Source organism: Pagrus major, chromosome 18 (genome assembly GCF_040436345.1).
Source record: "Pagrus major chromosome 18, Pma_NU_1.0".
NCBI lineage: Eukaryota > Metazoa > Chordata > Actinopteri > Spariformes > Sparidae > Pagrus > Pagrus major.
The window spans coordinates 36,856,559-36,877,218 of NC_133232.1; the positions used below are offsets into that span (position 1 = coordinate 36,856,559).

General features: G+C 40.4%; 1 protein-coding gene across 4 annotated transcripts in view; it reads left to right on the forward strand.

The window, feature by feature from the left end:
• Nucleotides 1-932: 932 nt before the first annotated feature.
• The window catches only part of ldb2a (LIM domain binding 2a), a 112,988-nt gene continuing 93,260 nt past the window's right edge, over nucleotides 933-20,660 (forward strand). For all 4 annotated transcript variants that reach the window (XM_073487316.1, XM_073487317.1, XM_073487314.1 and 1 more), the window contains exon 1: nucleotides 933-1,160. In XM_073487316.1, coding sequence (XP_073343417.1) covers nucleotides 1,029-1,160 — 132 coding nt within the window. In that variant the 5' untranslated portion in view covers nucleotides 933-1,028. The remainder of the gene's footprint in view (nucleotides 1,161-20,660) is intronic.

Genomic DNA, 20,660 nt, shown 5'->3' on the forward strand with positions numbered 1-20,660 from the left:
GAGATCATCATGGTTTGACTTACAATAGCTGTTTTAGTCGCCAGGATCATGGATTAAAGAAAACACTGGCTTTTAATGCCGTAAAAACAGCTTGACATTTCCCCAAGTCTCCTGAAAACAGACCTGGTTTTTGAACTGCGGTCGCCGTTCAGCAACTTGTTGGCTTGTAATTTGGTTTGGCTTATAACGTGAAATGCCACGTTTGGTACAAATGTCAACCTTGGACGTATCTGTGGTTTGCAGAAACGTTAACTGCGAACATTATATCCTGACGACTGGGCTGAAACTTCAGACAACCTTCCATCAGCATGGGGGTGAGGAGATAATGACTGAATTTACAGTTTTAGGTGAACTGTTCCTTTAAGATCGAGCTGCAAAACAATCTGTACTTCTGCAAAGAAATTAAACCACATGTTTGACCACTGAGACTCAAAGCTGTGATGTAAAGCTGAGTGTGAGCGCTGAGACGAAAACATAAAGAATCAAATCAAAAATCAAAAAGGCTCAATGTTAAATAAACCTCCGCACCGTGCTGCTGACTCTTCTTTAACACTGAATATTAAGACTTTATCATCGTTACAATAAACAGCATCATGTAAACTGACACACTGCATGACTTCAGACCAGAACACACACAAAGAACACACACACACACACACACACACACACACACACACACACACACACACACACACAGGTCTTACTTGAACTTTGCAAGAGTGCAAAACTGACTGTAGGTCTTGAGGGAACAGGAAACGACTTCCCTCCTCCCCCTTCAATTCTGCCCCCCTCCTCCTCCTCCCCTGTTCCTCCCCCTCCTCCTCCCTCCTCCTCCTCCTCCCTCCTTCTCCTCCCTCCTCCAGCTCCACGCTATAGCAGCGAACTAGGCAGGCCAACTTGCAGAGTGCAGCTCAGCCTCGACAGCGGCTGCTTCCCACTGGGGGTCTTCGGAGAGCATCGCACTCCCATGTGCGCTGCTGTGCCCGTTGGATGTTGAAATCGCGCCGTGCGCCTCGCCAGGAGCCACCATGTCCAACCCAGCCCACGACCCGTTCTACTCGTCTCCGTTCGGACCCTTCTACAGGAGACACTCGCCCTACATGGTCCAGCCCGAGTATCGGATCTACGAGATGAACAAGCGGCTGCAGGCGCGCACAGAGGTGAGCCGACCGGAGAGAACCGCGTCCCGTGTAGCTGCGGTACCGGCGGGAGGGTGGCGGGCTGTGGAGGGGAGGCAGAGCAGGCAGAGAGGCAGAGACAGGAAGGTCTGTCAGTCAGGAGAGAAGGATGTGATGCCAAAGTGCCAAACATTCCTGAGGTGGAAGTAAACAGGCTCCGCTGCAAGAAATATCTCAAGTGTTAAATGAGACACGGAGCGGTGCGTGGAGGAGACGCGTTCACGTGGCCAATTAGCTCGTTTTAAATCCATGATGAGAGTGTCACCTGGTCCGGTTTGAGTTGAGTGGTCCACCTGAAGGTTCGTGGTAAAGAAAAGAATAGAGAAGCAGGTGAAGCTGCGCTGCAGACGATCAGTTTTCAGGTCTACAACTTCACACGCGTTTTATTTTCCTGTTGTTCATTAAAACAGAAAGTTGAGCGCAGACAGAACAGAGGGGATACAGCGGGTCCAGCCAGGCTGCACACTGAGGCAAACGAGCCTTTTCACATGCATTTAGCTCATTTGCATGTATTTACATATCGCCTGCTTTTTGACAGATTTGCATACTGTGTGCAAAACTGCGACAGCTCGAGTCAAACGAGCCCGACGAGGCTGCGGAGGCTGAGGAGGCTGAGGACAGGTCAGCTGCTGGAGTCTCCTCAGTGAGGCTGACCCCTGATCGCAGCAGAGATCATCTCAGTCTAATTTGCTGGAGGCTTGAATTAGTTTCACGTCACTTTTCCGGATGCTTGGAGTAGTTGTGCGCTCAGTTAGTGCTGCGTTCAGTGTCATCCAGACTAAACCTTTGCTGATCCCGCTGTGAACTGCGTCTGCAGCGAGCATCTGTCTCCAGCATCTGTTCTGTGAGCGCAAATGTGTAAATCTGCAGATAAAAAAAGTTCATGTCTGTCAGGTTCTCCTCGCAAGGCTTCTTTAGGCAGCAGACATGTTTAACCATTAATATAAGAGCTGATTTTATCATTTACACTTGATTCACACCGGAAGAAATGCCACCGCTGAAATCAGTGAATAAAACAATGATTACAGGTGTTTCTTCTTGTTTTTAGTACAAAACCTGCCAGTGGAGCAGGTGCAGATGTCTGTCGTGTCCCTACATGTCACTGAAGTGTTGCTTTCTAGATGAATGTGTCATTTTGTAATTTAAAATGGTAAAATTCACCAGTTCAGCTTCTCAATTGTTCATATTTCCTGGTTTTCTCGTTCTCCTGTGATGGTAAAGTGAATATTTCTGGTTTTGGGCTGCAGGTCAGACAAAGACGGACAGTTTTAGAGGTCACATGGACTCTGGGAACTTGTGATGTTAATTCTTTTGCTATTAGATGATATTTTATAGACTAAATGATGAATTAATTCATTGAGAAACGGTTTAAACTCTGCAAAACCTCAGAATCTTTATCTAAAAGTATAATTGTCTATTTCCTGTCAAAATATCTCCTTTCTCTTCCTGGAGAAAGAAGCTTGATTGTTGAGGCTCATTCGCAGGTCGGACGCCGACCCAAAGCGTCATTATGTGACGACCTGGCGATGAGACTCTAGGAGACCCTAACCCAGATGTCTTTCTCCAGGAAGTGAAATTTTGTTGCTTTGTTTAAAGTAAAAATAGTAAATTCACTTGTTCCAGCTTCTCAGTTGTTCATGTTTCCTGGTTTTCTCGTTCTGCTGTGATCGTGAAGTGAATATCTTTAGGTTTTGGGCTGCAGGTCAGACAAAGACGGACAGTTTTTAGAGGTCACATGGACTCTGGGAACTTATGTGCATTTTCTGCTACGTGCTGACCTTCTATAGACTAAATGATCAATTAATAATCGAGAAACGAGCGATACACTGAAAAAACTCAAAATCGTTCCTGTCAACATATCTCATCACACGTAAAGCAACAAAGTGTAACTTCCTGGAGAAAGAAGGTCGATGGTCGAGGCTCATTCGCAGGTCGGACCACGACCCAAACCTGGTGATGAGACTCAACGATCAGCTGTCTTTCTTCAGGAAGTTACATTTTGTTGCTTCAGCTGAAAACATGGAACGAGTTCCCGTCTCACTCTGTGATTGTGTCTTATGTTAAGTGGAATAAAGAAACAGACGAACTCTGCAGTGTGTCAATTGTTTATCCGTTGGTTAATTCATCATTTAGTTTATAATAAGACAACCAGAAAATATTGACGATTGAGAAACTAGAACTGGTGAATTTTACATTTTCTACTTAAAAACACGTTAAAACAAGATGTTTCTCAAAGTAGATGCAGATTAATTCTCGACTAATTAGTTAATCAGCTGAGTGTTCCAGCTTTGATTATTTCATTATTTTCAATAATGACACTTCTGGTCGCTGTTGGAGGCTTTAAAGATATAATGTGTCAGTATTCTGTATTAAAATGTCAGAAAACGACGAGGTTCTTCAAACTCGGAGAAGTCCACAAGTTTACTCAAAGTGACGTGTCATGAGGTACCTCATTTGAAAAAAACAGAAAAATATTTAGAATTGAGAAGCTGGAACAGTGAATTTTAACATTTTTACTTGAAAAACTGTTAGAAAAATTATTAGTTTTTCAAAATATGTGCTGATTAATTCTTTATAATCGACTAATCGGATTGTTTCAGCTCTAAATATCACATCTGTAACAACAATGAGACTTCTGGTTGCTGTCTGAGGCTTCATGGGATGCGTTTCCCACCGAGACATTAAAAACTGAGGTATTTTGGATAAATACGTCTTTACTGTAAATTACTGTAAATGCTGTGATGTGATTTTTTTTGCAGTCATTTTGGTCGTCTTGTTTTAAAGCCAGATTCAGCTGCGTTACTGCAGCAGCAGCAGCAGCAGCAGCAGCAGCAGCAGCAGAATGACGCCGACTTTCCTAAAGAGGAACTTGCAACTTTAAGCAGACCAAGGCAATGTTGCTGAGATGCAACGGCCCGGTCTGATGCATTATTCATACGGAGTGGTCCAAGCCCCAGTGGACCTCAACTCCCTGTACCACACATACCCAGACACCAAGTGCAATCACAATGCACACACACACACACACACACACACACACACACACACACACACACATGCACACACGCAGACATAACAGTTAACGTACCACCAGACGTGTGCACACGCGACTGATAACGTCCGTGGATGAGTTTCATGACAAACACATCATTTCAAACCTTCATCTCCTCAAACTAAATTATATAATTGGATAATAATATAATGAGGTTTTTGTTGGAGCGTCTTCATCCTCCTCCTGCTCGTCTCTCCTCTTCCCTCAGCAGCGGGAGTGTACATCATGTCTTCTTCTTCTTTAGCGATGTGTTATTGTTTGATTTAAAATGCAGGTGGTGACTGTAATGAGGAAGAAGTTGTGTCTTATAGTGGGTAATAAATGCCTCGAGTTCGTCTGTATCCAGATGTACCATACAGCTCAGTTCAAGCTTTTAACAAAATTATATAGCAATTATCCTCCTGAATGCAAAAGTGTGGCCATCAATTTACACAAACCCCTCGAATGTGAAAAATATTTGAGGCAGAGAGAAAAGATTGTAATAGAAATCTCAGTTTGCAGCGTCGTATATAATGACTAACTGTCTCATGTGCGGAAATAATGTATATGCTTCATGACACAGACTCTCTGAAGCTGTTTACTTCCTGGAAAGTGAGGTTAGCAGCCGGTCCCGTAATGATGATGCGTAGCTGAAGGGTTTCTGCTGCTTCCCCTCTCAGTCCATCTCCTTCAGTCCAAGATGACTTTAAACGTCAGCGCATATTCAGAAAACGAGGCCGTGTCAGTAACAGCGCCGGGTCAGGATGATGTTGTTACAAAAAACAGGAAGTTTGGGACGTGTCTCGCACACACGCACACGCACGCACGCACGCACGCATGCACATGCACACACACATGCACGCACACACACATACATGCACACACACATGCACACACACACACACATGCACACACACACACACACACACACACACACACACACACACACACACACACACACACACACACACAAATCTGGATTCCATTAGAAGAAAATAGCTGAATTGTCCTGCTGGATAGTTTCTTGAATATTTCATCAAGGTTTTGCTGCTAGCAGCTGTTGCAGATCCATATCCTTCTGTGTTTGATGGAAACTGCTGGCAGTGACCTGATGCTTCAAGTATCAGTTGTTTTTTTCTTTTTAAAAAAAAAAAATATTACAATGTTAACCCTTGTGATTTGTTGACTTTGGCTTGACTTCTTCATTGTTTGGGATCTCTGCTGCATGTCTGGGTTTGTACATTTGATGAAGGAAACAAATACAGAAATGGCTACAAAGCGTTGTTATTACTGAAAGTGGTATTAGTTATTTGTGCTGCGTGCAGACAAATATATTACTATTTTGTTTGCCTAAAAGCCAGTCACACAACAGAAGTACAGTATGTTATTATTCAAAGAAGCATAACTTGCATTTTTGGTTAATTAAACTCCCTGTTAGAACAAACAGTTATAAAACTCTAGTAACAAAAGTACCACTAGACTTATTAGGAACATGTGAGGACAGTGCTGCATATAAACCTTTGAAACCTGTGTTTAATTATGTTTTACAACTGACGCAGTAATTATTTTGTATAGAGCTTAGCAATATATTGATAAAATATATTAAGACTATTGGTATTTTTCCACTGGCACTTTTCTGCCCAGTGTCGAACCATGCCACACCGACATGCTTTTCCATGACCAGGCGTTGAGTTGAGCCCAGCCACGCCCCGGTTTGGACGGTCTCCCTACTGAGGCCAAAGCGTGCTCACCCCGCCTTCAAGTGGGCTGCGGTCGTCTCGCGACCACAGCCAATCCGTGACGACGCCTTTCTCCCCCTTGAACAAGCGCGGGCTGCGATGCTTAACTCATGTCTGTGCTGGAAACCTGAGCGAAAGACGCTTTTAAAGTGGCTGTGTAGAAATGTAAAAATGTGAAAAATATTGCAGTGTTTTTTAAGGCCACATCGCCGAGCTGAAACATGCTTCTTATTAAATGAGGAAAAGTCCTAAAGTATCAAGGTGATACGATAATGTAATGTGTGTTTTAAAGCTGTTAGAGGGCAAAACTAGGATCAGAAATCCTGTTAGACTCTATATGAGACTCTGAACAGAGGCTTTTATTGTTCTTAGAAGACAAACAGTAAATCAAACTGATCCAAAGAACATAATAAACACATACACACACATAATAAAGACTTCTTCTGTTGGATTTCAGTGTGAAGAGACATATTAGAGCCATTCTTTGACTGGATTTGATGCTATATTTTGTTGATCCAGTCAAAATGATTTCAAGCTCACAAATAGCAGTCCTGTCAGAACTATCACCCGAGTAAAGACGCTTAATATCGTGAAAGGACAGCCATTGTTAAGGGTAAGAATAGCTCCGAGCGTACTTAACATCGTGCTCGCTGGCAGGCCGTCATTGCAAAATGACTCACTGTAGTTTGCATTCCTGTCGGTCTGAGGACTTTCTCAACAGAGGGAAACTGACTAAGCCTCAGTATGACACCACCTTTTAGGAAAAAAGTGTTGAGGGAGCCGACTGAAGTCACTCCTCTGTTAGAAAGTCTTCCATTTGTCTTATTCATGAGTGTGCTTTTGAATTTGCTTGGCTGGTGGTGCAACTGCCGCTCACACTGGCAGGCGCAGGACTCAAGGACCTGACACTTGCAGGAGACTTACCCCCCGAGGAAGTTATATAGTCTGAGCGAGTGTAAGTGACATCTATAGCAAAAGCTTTATGCCGCTAATCCTCCGGGAGTGAAGTAACACGTTGTTGGAATTAGACAGAGACATGTTATCCTTCTGATTTCCTGCATCTGGTTTTGTTGCCTGGACGGGAACTTTTAGTGGACAGTGTTTGCAGCATCTCATGAATCATTTTAAAAGCCAGAGAGATACATTTTACAGCCCTCATGTGCTCTCGTGCCGTTACGGACGGATAAGAGTCACTTTTGGTGACGTTCAGTGCATTTAGAGAGATTGTTTTATTCTGTTTTGTAGTTTTACTTTTGGGTTTAAACATTATCTGTTTTTTTCCTACAAACCCCAGAAAGAAAAAAAAAGTCAAGTGTTCACTTTGAGTTATGAGGCGCACATGTAGGTGGAGAGAGTTAAGGCGTCAACCTGCAACTAATGATACATTTCTCTGTAAATCCAGTGACTTTCTCAATTAATTAATTAATCAGTTGGATACTAACAGCTCAGAAAACAGTGACAAAGGAGATGTTTGGTTTTGTCCGACCAACAGTCCAAACCAAAGATATTCAGATTACCACCACAAACAGAGAAGAGCTGTAACACCGGGGTGAAGCTGCCAGGACGGGATGATGTTGAGTCTTTGCTTTAAAAAATGACCAGTATGATTAATTGATTATCAAAGTAGTTGCTGATTAATTTTCTGAAGATTGACTCATCTTTTAATCAACTAATCCTTTCATCTTTACTGTAATGATGATGATCAGGGATGAGACAATATTAGATTGTATCACAAATTGCAATAAAAGCACTTTGAATTTGGGGGAAAACACAAATCCAGATAACTGAATGTTCTCACACCAGTGATTTGAAAGTCCTGAGAATTAAAGTAAAAATATTAAAGATATTTGTTTCTTAACATAATGTAAGTTATTATTATCGTGACATGAAATGTTCATATTGTCCCATAATCATAATATTAAGGCTGCAACTAATGATTATTTTCATAAACAAGTCATCTTCATTCATTATTTTCTCCATGAAACATTTTATGGTGAAACACAATTTCATTTTGACTAGGTGACATCTTTAAAGCTATAGTACGTAACATTTCTGCATTAAAAAGCCTTCGTTATATATTTTGTTGAGTTGTGTACGAATGTTTCCGAACCGTCAGTTCTCACGTTAACGCTGCGTTTTGTTTAGTGCTCTGTCACTTTAACTTCAGAGAGTCAGAGGAAGGAAGTCAAGAACGTGAATGAAACTTAAAAACGTGACCTCGTCCGTGAACATGTCTGCCTGAGTCAGGACGGACAGATTTCCATCAGTAAAGGTGGTTGTTTAACAGTGAAGACAACAACTCCCATGATCCTCTGCTACTTGTGTCTTTTGTTTTGTTCTGATTGAGAAACATTGAGAAATTAAAAAAATTTATACAGTGCATTTAAATCAGCTGTTCTGTCACTCCAAAGACCCCTCAGAGGGGCTTCATGTGGGCAGTCTGCAGTGCAAAGACGACATTAGTCCATTAAAAAAAGGAAAAAGAGGAAAATAAGATGATTAAATTCAGTTCAGTGTCTGAAAAAGTGAAGAAAAGCAGCAAAGTCTTCTCAAGCAGGAAGCTGGAATTTGAGATTCTTTTATATTTTCACTCCAGTAATGATTTAAACCATTCATCATTTATTTAAACAGAATAGTTTTCTTCTAATCCGCTAATCAGTTAACCAACTTATTACTTCAGCTTCATCACAGTGATGATGATGATGATGATGATGTGGAACACTAATGACTTCTGTCGATTGAAAATATCAGTTATAATCTCATGTGGTCTCCTGCAGGCTCATTGATGAAGCACGTTATTTATAATATTTACATCATTTTATCCTTAAACCCTCAGTATATATTTTCTACCACTTCTCTTCTCTCAGTCAAAACAATGAAAACAAAAGACAGAGTTAATTGATTTTGTGAAGTTGCAAGGAATCATGGGAGTTGTTGTCTTCAATGTTAAACAGCCACAGTTGCCGATAAAAATCGATGTGACGTGACGAGGTAATAAACTAAAGTTACATTTTGTCACGTTCGACTTCCTTCCTCATTCTCTGACCTGTGATCTGATGTTTCCCCAGAAGTTATAACAACAGACGACCAAGTGAAACTCATCGTTACCGATCGATTTCTCCTGGTTTGAACAAAGTTGGAAACATTTGGGAACATACTGACTCAAACCGCTCACTTGCTCGGCAGCTTTGTCGTCTGCAGCCCCTCCACCATCCCCTCCGTCTCCAGACTGACAGTCAGGTCATGAACATGTAACATGAACGTGATACGATGCGTTCTGTAGAAATGTCAATATTCATATGTAGCCTCTGACATGAACAAATCTGAATGTGTCAGAGGTTTGCAGAAACATTAACCGCCAGCATTTTATCCTGGAGACTGGACATTAAAATGCAGAAATGTTGCATGTTGTATCTTTAAAGCCCACTGAAGGACTGTTTCCTGCTCCTTCTCAGTAACCTTTTCACCTGCCACGCACCTAGAAGCAAACATGGAAACGGGTCAGATTCAAACCTAACGACACAATAAGTCGTGTGTTTATCTGGGATCAGCTCTCACCTTTGAACTGATAACTGTGCTGCAGCTTTAAACAGCCCCGCTCCTGTGATGATGACACGGGGTCTGTTTCTATCCCAACCTTATTACCTGCTCCATTCATACTTATTACCTGCCCGGCTGTATTTCTGCACCAGGCTGACTGCTATCCCATTACCTTCATTTTACACAACGTGAACCCGCTGTGACCTGGCAATCTAAACAGGCTTTGATGTGGATTTGATGCTATGCATACGGTGTGACCACATTGTTTCTGTGCTGTCGCTCGGGGGGCACTGGCCTCGCCGTACGGAGGCAGCTGCGATGATTTGTGGGGGAATTTGACACTTAAGCGTATGCAAATGAGGCAGCGGATTAACATTCAGAGGAGGAGCTTGGTCGACCTCAGCCGGTGTAAGGCCATTAGCATAGAAGACATTAATATTCAGCAGAAGAGAGCGGGGACAGAGAATAACACTGTAAGTAAAACTACAACACAGAGGCTGAAACAGAAGGAAAACAAAAGCATTTTAATGGAGGCACCGTAATAATACCCGCAGGGCTGCGTTCACAAACCCCTCTGCTGCTGCTGCTGCTGCTGCTGCTGCTGCTGACGGTGGGTCTAATGGTCACACTCTTCCTCAGTGGATAGACATGCAATCAGTAACATTGATTGGCAGGCCATTCATTGGATTCTTGTGTCTATTGCACATAGTTAGTCTCATTCTCATTATTCAAATGGGCCCACAGACCTGACTCATTGGCTCGACCGTGGAACTGGAAGAACTGGAGTGTTCATTAAGGCAAAATCCCTTGTTCCTGTCAGGGGCAAAGTGGATCTGTTCCCATCAGCACGACGTGTCAGATTGACATGAATAGGCTTATGATGTGGAGGTCAAGTTGGCAGTGAGCTGTGAGGTTCACAGAGAGGGATTAAAGACACCCAGAACACAGCAGGAGATCTCTTTTACTGATAATCTGCATTCAAAAGAAGTTTTTACTTCTCCACATGTTTGAACTTCAGATAATCATTCTAATTATTGATCAGTCTGAAGATTATTTTCTCCCTTAACGTTTGGTTTTCAAACTGTCAGAAAATCGTGAAAAATCAGTTTCTCAGAGGCCAAGCTGATGTGTGACATCATCATGATGTGTGTTTCGTGTGACAACAGTCTTCATCAACAGTTCTTCTTCTTCTTCTTCTTCTTCTTCTTCTTCTTCTTCTTCTGTTTGTTATCATACGAGACAAAGAAAAGCAGCAGTTTTTACATTTGAAGGCTGGAACGAGCACATTTTGCCTTAAGAGTAATTTAAACAATAGATTATAAAAATCGTTGGTAATTAATAGATAATTGACAAATCCATTAAAGGTCCAGGACCAACTGAACACCCCTCGCCTCACCCAGACCTACAGTGGCCGATTAAAACACAAAGCATAAAAAGCCCTCTGTAGGGTCAGTGTTTGATTTGTCCCCTCTGGGCTACTGTAGAAACATGGCGGTGCAACATGATGGATATAAAAGACTCATTCTGAGGAAAACACAACGATTCTTAGTGTCATGTGATTATTCACTAATGAAAACATCATTATGAATATTATATTCCATTTCTGCCAACAGAGCCCTGAATCCTACACACTGCACCTTTCAATCAATAATCGTAGCTTAACAAGAAATCTATCTTAGGAAGTATTTCTGCGTCATATTCAATGTGGAAAACAAAAACCCAAAGATTTCATGTTAACATGGATCACGTGATCGTCTCGGATCCCAGACGGAGGAAGACACGAGCGTGTTTCATCTTCCTGGAGTCAAAACATTAACGCATGTCCAACATACAAAATAAACATTGAATTAAAATAAAATAAAGAACTAATAACAACACATAACTATCAAAATATCAATAAATTATTCAAAATATACCACATAATATACAAACAAATACACATTTATTAAAGGAAACAACCATCCATCAACTGTATGAAAACTGAGATGTTGCTGTTGTAGTTTTTCTTTAGGTTAATACCAAAACTACAGTTGAATTGATCAGTCGATTGATAAAAAATAATCTCTATTAATAAAGTATGTTAATAATCCATTCATTATTGTTATCATTATATTAATACATATATTTATTTGGCATGTTTCAGCTTGTTCCAGCTTCTCATTTGAGTTGCTGATGTGACGGTAAAGTGAAGAGTTCATCCATGAAGTTACAATGTTGAGATTTCCCTTTGAATTTTGCACATCCTTGCAATTTTGTCTAGAAACTGCATCAGTTTGATGATTGTTCAGATTTGCAGAAATGTTGCGGTGATTGGACAAAAAAAATAAAATTCGTACAGAATTCACTGATCAGCGATCGCACCATTGCAACTCATCTTGGACTTTCACTGACATCTTACAGACCATGTGAAGAATCAATTTAGAGAAAGTCAGTAAAGGTGCAGATATTTTGCATTTTAAAGCAAAGTAAAGCTAAAGTCCAGCTGGGTTAGAAAATGTGACTGTGCCGTTCATTATCTCATGACAGCATTGTTGGATTTGAGCCAAACTTAACGTCATTTATTTCATGAAATGCACAAAAGAAAACTTTCACCGAGAAACATCCAACTATAGGGCTTCCTAAGATTTTATAAATTGTTAACACAGACATTTTTTGCAGTGTACGTGTGTGAAACTGGCTGAGAGTAATTACCAGAAAGGTGTTGAACATCACGGTGCCCTTATCTGAACCTCACCGTACTGTTGGATTTATCTACCATCAGGGAAAACAAGCCACTGCAGGTATCACCGCAGAGGCTTCACGTGTCACGGCTGAGTTTTCATCTGTTTTTTTAATGATGTGTAAAACAACTTTAAAATCATTTATTATTAAAAAGAAATGTAAAGTATATTGTCAAAGTACATCATTTCTTCCTGTGTTGTGGATGTTCAGATGTTTTCATCCTCAGTGATGCAGAAAATCTTTACAGCAAATTTATAGTGAACAAGATACGTATTGATTGGACAGTGCTGATTATAGCAGAGTCAAGTACATTTAAATTAAAGGTCATTATTTATGCTCCCTCTCACTCTGCAAACAAGAAACAAACAAAACAGGGAAGAATACGTCCTGAAAAAGTCCATATATTTGTTATTTACTCGTCCAGGACTCAACACACAGCATTATTATTTATTTCTCTATCAAAGTCTCGATTTGTGTTGTTATTATGATTCACAGAGTTATTAACAAAGAACAGAAATCTGCTTTTGTGGAGCCAGAAAATGTTGCTCAGAGCTCTTACATTAAAAACAAAAACATTTTATATTTACATAAAGCAGCCAGTCACTGAAAGGACTGAATCACATTAGCTTCTGCCTGCGTCGCCAAATGAAAGAATAATGCTGCTCAGAAGGTGAGCGGACAGCCTGACGGTTTACCTTATCCTTAAAAACCTGGTTGCTTCTGTTAACGTAGCTGAAAACCTTTCTGCCTGTTTATCACTGCATTCGTTTCAAAGCTGCTGTTTGATGTAAAATTAATCAATAGAGACAGAAAAGAGAGAATTAAACATTAAATGCAGTTTTGTTGGTTTGAGGTAAATTCAGTCCAGGAGTACTGTCTCTTCTGTGCAGACTAACACACAGCTGTGCAGTTCTGCTCCAGTTTAATAAGCAATGGGTGACAATAATTAAAGGAACATTTCACACAAAAATTAAAAGTCGGGTGAAGTTTTGTAGTCCACAAAATATATCTGGAGCTTCACAGCAAAACAGATCTACAGCATTCTCCTGAAGAACTGAAGTAGATTTACATTTAGGACATTTAGCAGACGTGGACTGGAAAAAAAAAAGGATGGCTCCATACAACTCGCTCGCTGTCATCCAAGTCCCTGGAAGTCCCGAGATCCTAAACTGATTTTAAAGGACGTTATTAAAATGACTACGAGGAACTTTTAAGTGTCTATGACCATCAGTGAAAATACTGCTGTTTTTATATAGTTAGTATTAATGCCTGTGCTCGGGTCCGATCGCATATATATAAAATCACATAAATACATTACCTCATCGCGATCCATCCTGCGTCTCTCTGTCACTCGCTACCAAAGCAAATGCACCGCCGCCGGCATTAGCTAGCAAAGATCTTTACAACAGCAGGCGCTGCTGTTGCACCGCTTCTGTCAAAAGGGGGCGCTAGAATCAACAAAAACTGAAAGTTCCTCATAGTCGCTTTAACACCCTTGATGCAGAGCTCAGCTCGTGCTCAGACTTTTAGCTTCACTGCTCCAGTGAAGATTTTGGCTTTGAAAAAGTTCAAGGTGAAACATGAAGACACGAGATGACGTTTCTCTTCTTGTCTTGTTTGAGCCACAACACAAAGATATCCAGTTAAATGTCACAGAGAGTAAAACAAACAGAAAATCTTCATTTAAGAAGCTGGAATCACATAACTTTTTTTTTTGTACATTTTTCTTTCAAAATTATTCAAATTAATTGATTCTCTAAATAGTTTGCAATTAATTAAGTAGTTGAGAACTAATCAATTAATCATTGCCGCTCTAATTACACATTTATCAGGTGGCCAGAAAAACAACTTCAAATGTTAATGTTGCTCGTTACTGCAGGATGTGTGAATACTGTGAGCAACTGTTTGCTACCGAGTCACGACTTAAAAGTCGTTATGTCAGTGTTGTGTTCGTAGCTTGTTTCCACTGCCCCCGAGTGGCCAAAAAAGAAACAACAGTTATTGCAGGCTTATTATTATCGATCCAATAATGAATAAAAAGGCTGACCATTAGTGATGCACCTCAAAACAGCCCTGATAAAACAGGCAGTAAATATGTTGTTTCTCACGAATCAAGCAACTATCATGTCATCCAGACGTTTCACAGCTGTCGGCACAAGAGACAGAAAATAAAAAGCTTTTCCAGTGAATCACGAGTCAAATCTATTGTCAAAGTGACCATAAACTTTATTAATACTTAATATATAATACTATATAATACTTAAATCAAATCTGACATTAATCTGTATTTGTGGTTAATCAGTTCAGAGTTGGTAAAGTACAGCTTTGAGATCCGTCTATTTTATGAGGTTTCATTCATTAAAATCTAAATTATTTTGGGGTTAATTATATTAATTATTATTATTAATAATTATAGCATGTTAAAAGCTTCTTGTCTCTGTTTTCTAATTTAGAAATTCATGACGTAATCACACTTTAATTCTTAAAGTAAGATTCATAATTCCTTCATTACCTCTTAATATAACTGAAGGGATGCAGAATAAACACATCTGCTGGATGCATTAAAAAGACACGTAAACATGTTTGGATATGATCTCCAGTGTGTATATTTACTGACACATATTCACACAATAGTCTCATTTCACTATGTTGCTCCAGTAATGTCACACTGTACGTGGGATGCTCTGAGAGGATGTTCCCAGAAAATCCTATGAAGAAAAAAAAACAAGGCCAAACAATGAGCGTCAGTCACATCCAGCAGGATGCTCGGACAATAGACCCACCTTTTTCCTGGCCCTTTCCCTCGGTTCCTTCCAGGCTGCACTGTCGCTCAGATAACAGAGGAGACAGACGGGCCTGTAGTTCGTCTATGTCCTGTTGTTCTCTCTCCTCGATGTGGTCAGATAGTCCGTCCTGAAGCGAAGAGGTCACAGGTTGGATCCTTGCCTACGGCCGGTGTATTGAAGGGCGCCTGAGTGAGAGACGCTGAAACCTGCCTCCAGGATTGTTTTCAGAACCGTTCATGTATCCTCAGATATGATACACAATACATGAAACAGCAGTTTAAAACAGTAAATGGACTCTTACATTTCACTGCATCTCGCTGTAGAACAACACAAATAAGCATTTTTATATCGATCAGTCAGCTTGTCAGTGCCCTCTGCAAAGTACTGTTGGAACGAAAACATATGTTTTATGATCTGACAAAGCTAAGGTTAGGTTTGGTTAGGTTGAGGCAAAAAAAGGTTTGGGACGAGATTTTTGATGAAAACGTTTAAACTAAACTAAAATTATCAACAGAAATTGCAATTTTGACGTCATGACCTCTGTGTCCTGTGTTGCAGAGATATCTGCTGAAGTTAGAATGCTAACCAGCTAGCCCCAGGCTGTCCTGTCACCTAATATCACTTTGTCTGGTTGGTCCAGAGCTCCTGTGCTCACAGTGTGAACACCAGCACTCCCCCAGTGCTCAGAGCTCCCAGTCTGTACCGCTAGATGCATGGCTAACCGAGCTCACTAGCTTACAGCAGCTACAGTTAGCAGCAGTTAGCGGTTGCTCTGGTAAAATCCGTCCCCCTCTTTATTTGGAATATGAATTAGATAGTTGGCTAAATCTTACATATTGCACCTTTCAACTTTCTAATACTAATTTTAGAGATTTGATGAAGCGACTTAACGCCTCGTTTTTCTTTCATTTCTAAGGATTGTTTGTTGTCTGTTTCAGCCGTTCTCTGGTTTTGTTGGGATGTTTCTTCTTCATATCCTGCAGTGGTTGTTTCTAAGTGAAGTGGTGACAAACTACTCACACACAGGAACATTTTTGTAAACAATATTATACATTTTAATTTTAATTCCACCTGTTTCATGACCTTCAATCTGTCAGTATTGTCTATCATACTTTAGTTTCCTGTCCCCTCTTGTGGGTGGAACCAAACATTTCCTTACAGACACACAATGAGCTCGTCGAAGGAGATTTACTTAAGTCTTTAAAATGGAATGGCTTTGATGGCACATAGCTTGTAGAGAGCAGTGTAACTTGTGCTGTGTACCTAAATTCAGGCTCAGAATATTTCATCACTGAGCTGAAAAAAAGTGCAGCAGGGATACAGTGAACACGGGGGAGACGCGCTGTACTGTAGATTAGTTACACCAGGAGCCAGCCTCCGCTCTGCGCTGGTTTCTGGCTGTTTCGTCATTTTGCTGATCAGCTGTTTGAATACTTGATCGCCGTTTTTTCCTGAGAGGATGGACTTAACTTTTCTGAATAAGTGATGAATGGACTACAGAATGTTACTGGTCTTGACTGTTTTTGTATATTTGGTCAGAAAACACTTGCTGAGCGTGCACGCTCTCCTTCAGCATCAGTCAGTCACAAACTCTTTGCCAAAAAACCTGCATGTAGCCAAGTTTCGGCTCGACTGAAGTGTCATTAAGCAAGGCACTGAATGCCGAACACCTCCGGGAGCTTCACACTGTAGCTGACCTCTGGTCTAATATCAAGACATTCATCACTGTCATTCTTGTTCTGGCACTCGAATAATGTTGGTTTGTGATGATAATTACAGATTACAGAACATCAGCGGCTTCACATTCACTCTCACTCTTGTTTGATATATGACATGAACTGTTGTTAGTTGGCAGATGCATGTTGGATGCTTTGCAAAGCCCAGACTTTAACATGATAAACAGAAGCTGCTATAATATGTAACATTGCCAAATTCAAATTTATATTTTGTTTCATTGTGTTCTTACATTTTCCTAAATGTTTCCACCAATGTTCAAATCCAGAGAGATGTTACTCAAGGTAACGACGTGTTTCATTTGATCGTCTGTCGAGAGAGAGTCACAGAATGAGAAAGGAAACGGTGAATGCAGCAAATAAGAAACATCAAAATTAAATATTTTTTGTGGAGTTAAAAATCAACACACCTATTATAATTATAATTCTGATAATTAAAGATAATGTGACCTGTCAAAAAGACTGTAGATGAGTCAGAACTTTGTGATATTTTACTGTATTCATGTTTAACTTTCTGGTTTGAATAAAAATTGAATTTAAAAAGTATTATTTTCTAAATTAAGTTGTAATATTCATCAAAACAATTACATTTATGAATATTATGAATCATTTTGAAAGTGGTTGATCAGATTAATGAGCAACAGGTCAGGATGTGTCTTGACACCAGAGCTCATTCACCTAAACTGAGCTGAATCTCTGAGCATGTGATGAAATCCAGTATTGATCGAGTGTCTTGTCACACGCTGGTAGAAGTGTGTTGATTGTTATTGCTCTAATTAGCTCGGCAGCGGAGAATCCAGGCCGGACGGGCAGAATAATGTGAGTGTGTCCGAGTCAGAACATGAATCCTCACCTTCCTTCTGGTTTGAATTTCTCATGGGGGCGGTGAATAATTTCACGTCCGTGCTTCGTCATTAATGCTTTTTGTTTTAAACGTATCGCTGTGGCCCTCACTGAACGTGATCACGCGTCTCTGCTGCGGCTGTTGACTTATTTTTGTTTGTCTTCGTTGCTCAGGTGCTTATTGAACTTTTATTTTGCATATGTAGAGCTGGAATTAATGATTTTATTTTTTTATCTTGTAGTTTTAACGATTATTCAAATTAAACAATCTAAAAAGGGGGACAAACAATTTTTGTGTGTGACATCGCATGAGCGTGACATCACATGAGCGTGACATCGCATGAGCGTGACATCACATGAGCGTGACATCACGAGTGTGACATCACATGAGCGTGACATCACATGAGCGTGACATCACATGAGCGTGACATCACATGAGTGTGACATCACATGAGCGTGACATCACATGAGCGTGACATCACATGAGGGTGACATCACATGAGCGTGACATCACATGAGCGTGACATCACATGAGTGTGACATCACATGAGCGTGACATCACATGAGTGTGACATCACATGAGGGATTTTCAAATGAATTTTCAAAATTCAAGATACTTTGAATTATCATCATACAAACAGGATTGCACAACAAAATAAGAGTTGTAGTCACTTTATGCTACTTATTAAAGCTAAATTATATAAATGGATGATTAAATAAAATATTAATAAATAAAAAAATATCTTCACATGTTTCGGACTCTGACTGGTTCTGGTGACTTCTGACACACAGAGGGAGAGGGAGAGTGAGAGAGAGAGAGAGAGAGAGAGAGAGAGAGAATGGGAGCGATGCGAGGTAAATTGGCAGACCTGCAATTAAAGGTGTGAACTTCTCCACCGACTTCATTTAAAGAGGGAAGTTGATCCTGAACGTGCAGCGGCTGTTCAGCGATGACGCTTCATTCATCTGCTCCTGATCTGCTGAAGCTCGTCTGGTGGCCGAAGGCAGCAACACGTTAACTTTTCATCACACAACAACTCTTAAAGCCCCGGACCCTTTAATAGAATCAGTACACATGTGGTTCAGTTTTGTACCAGTGACCAACATGTCAGGAGGGTTATTCTGCACAGAACCAGACTGCAGTGATGAGAAAACGATGAAGAGCGTTGTTGCTGTTGTTTTAGTGACTTCTGTTAGCGCTCCCTCCCTCCTCTCCTCGTCACCACACTTCCACGACTCCTTTCTTTTTTTCGAGGCAGCTCTCTTTGCTTCTTTCTTTCCTTCAAGTGTTTTTCATCGCTCGACCTGTTTGGTAGTTTAAGCCGTCATTGAGAGCGCTGGAATCAGTAGCTTTCCTTGTTTTCCGACATCCCGGTGTAGGTAACAGAACCGCAGGATCCTGCTCTCTGCGTGTTCACGAGCAGACGGGACCGCCTCCTTGTGTAGATCCCTGTCCTGATTGGATGAAATGGGCAGGGGTCGAAAATTTGTTCGCTCTTTTACTGCATGAACGGCGGGAGGAGACGTGTTCCTGACCAAACACTCCATAACAGAGATTACTGTCGCTGGATCGAACATCTAACTCCTGTTTAGTAAGTGACTGTTTATTTGTTCTGATCTCTTCAAAAGAATGAATAAAAAACCCTCAGGAACAGATCCGTGCAATGTGGTTTAAAAGTCATAGTTTGAGTCACAATTTTCATTAAAGAAACTATTAAAATCTCAATGACGTGCAAACAAACATCTGGAGACAAACACTTGTACGCCAGCTCGACCCTGCAGCACTTCTTCATTCTGTATTCTTATTCGTGTTTAACTCTTAAGGCCTAACCAGGGACAGGGGTTGCAAATTAGTCTTGACTAGAAACCTGTATGCATGGCATCCATTTTATATTTTATATGAAACAATGTACAATGTATTTGTCCCTGCTCAATAAACTTCTAAAATAAAAAAAATAAATAAATAAAAATTATACAGTAAAGCTGTATTGTGATTGTGCAGCTGACTCATAAAGTCCAAAAGGCCAAAAAAATTAAATTTGCAATGATGTAAAATTGCCGCAAAAGTAGAAAATTTTAACTTTATTAAAACCTTTAACTTAGTTAAATTTAGTTTTGCAACCAGTTTCGTACAAAGACAAATAAATTAACCTTGTAACCACTTTTGAAAAGATGAATAGAGCAAAACATATTTTTCTTGTGAAATAACTTTCTGAGTTCACCTTTCAGTTGTTGTTTGATTCATTGTCAGTGGGTTGAATTGCTTCAGCTACTGAATTAGACTGCAAATGTTTTTAATAAACTTTAATTTCTATAAAAATTTGAGTTAGCCGTGCAGGTTTACTTTATATGTGAATATCTGAACCGTAGATATTTCAGACATTAACGAGCTGCTGCAGAAGAGTGTCTGCTTCAAAAATCAGGATAATCACGATCGTGCACAGGAAGCGTCACTGTCTCCAGATAAAAAATACATTTTTATTAAACATCTATTTGAAATGTCAATGGCCAACTACACACAATCAAACAAAGGCTACCTCACTAAAGATCCTTTCATAAACATCCAGACACTCTTTGGTTCTGTTAAGCTGTTCTGCTCCCCAATAACCTGAGGCTGTTTGAATCTCTGACAAACACTGAAACTTCCTCAGCTGGGCTACATGCTATTCAGGAGCTGAATGGGGTTTCAGACATTGGTAATTCTCCAAGGTCAGGCCCCAGACACGCCCACACTCTTGGAGGCTTTTCTGCTACAAGAGGCTGGAAGCAAAAATACAGACTGACAAAAGCATGCTGGGAAAATGGTTCATGTTTAACATAGAGACATTAGTGGTTTATGGACTGTTAGAAAGATCGAGTGAGGGAAGAAAAGTGTGATCTTTGGTTATGTGGCTGCATGAATGCACACAATATCTGTGCAGTAAATAAAGATGTATGTACTCTGCACACAGCATGAGTATGTATGCGTATCTTTGTGTATAGATGCATGTATGCAGGGCCGGGAGATGAAATATCACAATATTTTTGACCAAATTACTCAATATGGATCCATGAAGTGCTGCAGGATTAGTCAATTAATCGAAACGTCG